Here is a 2,796-nt window from a genome sequence, read left to right as displayed (position 1 = left end):
GGAGCCACTGGAACGAGCAGCCTGCACACTGCAAGGACAGAGCAGGCCGTGCTCGCTGCAACCAGAGAAAAACTTGGGAAGCAGTGAAGACCCAGCAACACAAAAATGAATACAATAAAATAAAGGAAGACTTTAAAAACTGATCACTATTAACATGAAAAATTACCGGAAAGAAAGAGACATTAAAAAAAAGTGAATGAAAACAAAACACAACCAACTACATATTCTATGACAATTGTGGGTCACGTCATGAGCAGCTGTTTTCCGGGCTTCAGGAATTATGGACGATTTCTGTTTGGGTTTGCTCATGATAATTTAGTTACAGCTTAGGTTCTTTCTTTCCAGGCCACGAGCGACATGTTTTCAGGTGAGATGACGTGGTGGGGGATGGGTGGCGAGGCCTCCACTGGGGAGGAGGGATTCTGTTGTGGGCAGGAGTTGGCAGCATCCCTGAATTGATGACCTGGGATCCAGGCGACAAGAACCGGGGGATATTATTATTCCTCTGCCTTCTCATGTCATGTCCTCGGTTCTTCATGATGAAAACGTATGACAATACAGGGGAGTTAGATTTGGGCGGGCACAACTCTGGGTGGGGGACCCGGTGGCATTGTGCCCAGCAGGGCCATCAAGATGAGGGCGACCTGGGTGGTCCCCTTCTCCCTTGGATTCTTAGTTTTCCCATCATGTTAATGGGATCAGGCAGCAGCTATAGAATACCGCGACCCTGGCTTCTCTCACCTCCTCGTCTGTGATTCTGGGTCAGGGTACCAGGGATGACAACCTGGGTGGAGGACTCCTCTGCCGCAGGGAGGCCGCAGAGTCCTCTGTCCATGTGGACTTTGTCCCTGGGCTGACGCGGCTGTCTGCTGGAGGCTAAAGCTGGAGGCACAGACGGGTGCGAGGCCTGGTCCTGAGGACGACAGAGCCAGTGGGGCTGCAGCTCTGAGCGATGGCCCCTCGCCCCGGGCCCTGAGCCCGTGTGTCCAGCTGCAGGCGTGCTCAGGTGAGCCAGTAGGCGATGGGGGAGGCGCCCTGGGCAGGGATCGGGGGTGCTGACTCCTCCGAGAGCCCGGCCTTCTAGGAGCACTCTGCCCACACTCTAAGCCTGGCAAGAGCTGGGTTCATCGGTCTGACTCTCCTCCTGAAGTCCAATGGACTCTCTCCATGCGGCAGTCACTGGATGGCCTCTTTATCCCCGATGGTGTCCTTTTCCACTGACCTGGCTCTCCTGACCACCTCCCCCCGCCTCCACCATACAGGAAGATGGCACCTGGTCCCTGCAGATGCCCCCCAGAACTAAGTCCACCCCTAACCTGGCTTCAGATGCCTACAGTCCTCCTGCGGGAAGGCCCCGCTCCCCACTAGGCCCCAAGCCTGCCGTGTGAGTCTCAGTCTCACCTGGAACCCTCCTCATTTCTCCCCAGTCCTCAGCCCCCAACCCCAGAGGTATCCCCTGCCCCTTTCAAGGCCCTTGTCCCTTCCTGGGGGGATGGGGTGTATGGGAGGGCAAGCCTGATCCCCCGAGCCTGTGCCGCTGACAATGTCCGTCTCTGGGTCACTGCTCCCCTGACTCTCAGAGCTCCCTGGTCCCTGGGGATGGGTTGCGGTGATGACAAGTGGATGGACTCTCAGGTCACACCTGTCCCTTCCCTAAGGAACTGACCCTTAACCCCGACACTCAGCCAGACCCAGAAAGCACTTCAGACATGTCGGCTGATAAATGAGAAGGTCTTTATTCAGGAGAAGCAGGAACAGGGAGGGAGGAGAGGCCCCTGGTGTGAGGCGACCTGGGTAGGGGCTCAGGGGTCCATGGAGAGCTGGGGGAGGGGTGTGGGCCAGAGGGCCCCCGAGGGTGGGGGTCTAGGGCCCTAAGAACACGCTGAGGGCTTCACTGTCTTCGTCACGGTGCTCCCCTCGTGCGTGACCTCGCAGCTGTAACTGCCTTTCGATTTCCAGTCGGTGTCCGTCAGGCTCAGGTAGCTGCTGGCCGCGTACTTGCTGTTGCTCTGTTTGGAGGCCCGGGTGGTCTCCACGTTGCGGGTGATGGTGCTGCCGTCTGCCTTCCAGACCACGGTCACGCTACCCGGGTAGAAGTCGCTGATGAGACACACCAGGGTGGCCTTGTTGGCGCTGAGCTCCTCCTTGGAGGGCGGGAACAGGGTGACCGAGGGTGCGGACTTGGGCTGACCTGCAAAGTGGGGGAGGGGAAGAAGATCACTCAATCAGAGGTCTGGTGCCCGTCATGGGAGCCCCTGAGTCTGTGTCACAGGGGGACACAGGAACCTTTGAGAGCCCAGCAGGACCCCGAGTCCAGGCACCACTGTGAGCCAGAGGGCCTGTGCCAGGGAAGGTGGGTGGGGTTTCAGGCACCTCCCCATCTTCCTGGGAAAGCCTGAGCCTGGGCCCCTGCCAGCGCTGTCCTGAGACCCCCTGGGTCTTGGTTTCCCACACAGACATCTGACCCTCACTCTCCTTGCCTGCCCGTCTGACGGTTGATGGGGGTCTACCTGGGGCTGGCAGTCTGTCTGTCTGTCCCCTGAGTGGATGATGTGGCCTCCCTGGCCTCCTGTGAGTCAGTCCAGGTATATTTTGAGCTGACATGTCTGTTCGAGCCTTTGCCTGAAGGGGTCCGTTGGTCTCCAAGTCTGTGTCCCTTGGAGCCTCTGTGCTGGGTCGAGGGGGAGCCTGTCTGCCTGTCCTCGGTCTCCCCATCCGCAGATCTGAGCTCAGGTTCCTCTCTGATTCTTCCTTGGGTCTGGAGGTTTCCTACCCTAGTACCTGTCTCTCTGCTTC

At 58.4% G+C, this 2,796-nt stretch overlaps 1 protein-coding gene across 1 annotated transcript in view; it reads right to left on the bottom strand.

The window, feature by feature from the left end:
- Nucleotides 1–1,714: 1,714 nt before the first annotated feature.
- Nucleotides 1,715–2,796, bottom strand: part of LOC104980257 (immunoglobulin lambda-like polypeptide 1) — an 8,664-nt gene continuing 7,582 nt past the window's right edge. Inside the window, exon 6 of the mRNA XM_010828880.1 lies at nucleotides 1,715–2,191. Coding sequence (XP_010827182.1) covers nucleotides 1,872–2,191 — 320 coding nt within the window. The 3' untranslated portion in view covers nucleotides 1,715–1,871. The remainder of the gene's footprint in view (nucleotides 2,192–2,796) is intronic.

This window comes from Bison bison, unplaced genomic scaffold (assembly GCF_000754665.1).
Source record: "Bison bison bison isolate TAMUID 2011002044 unplaced genomic scaffold, Bison_UMD1.0 scf7180017864495, whole genome shotgun sequence".
NCBI classification, from domain to species: Eukaryota; Metazoa; Chordata; class Mammalia; order Artiodactyla; family Bovidae; genus Bison; species Bison bison.
Note: the sequence above shows the minus strand (reverse complement) of the source record. Positions and strands in the feature narration are given on the sequence as shown.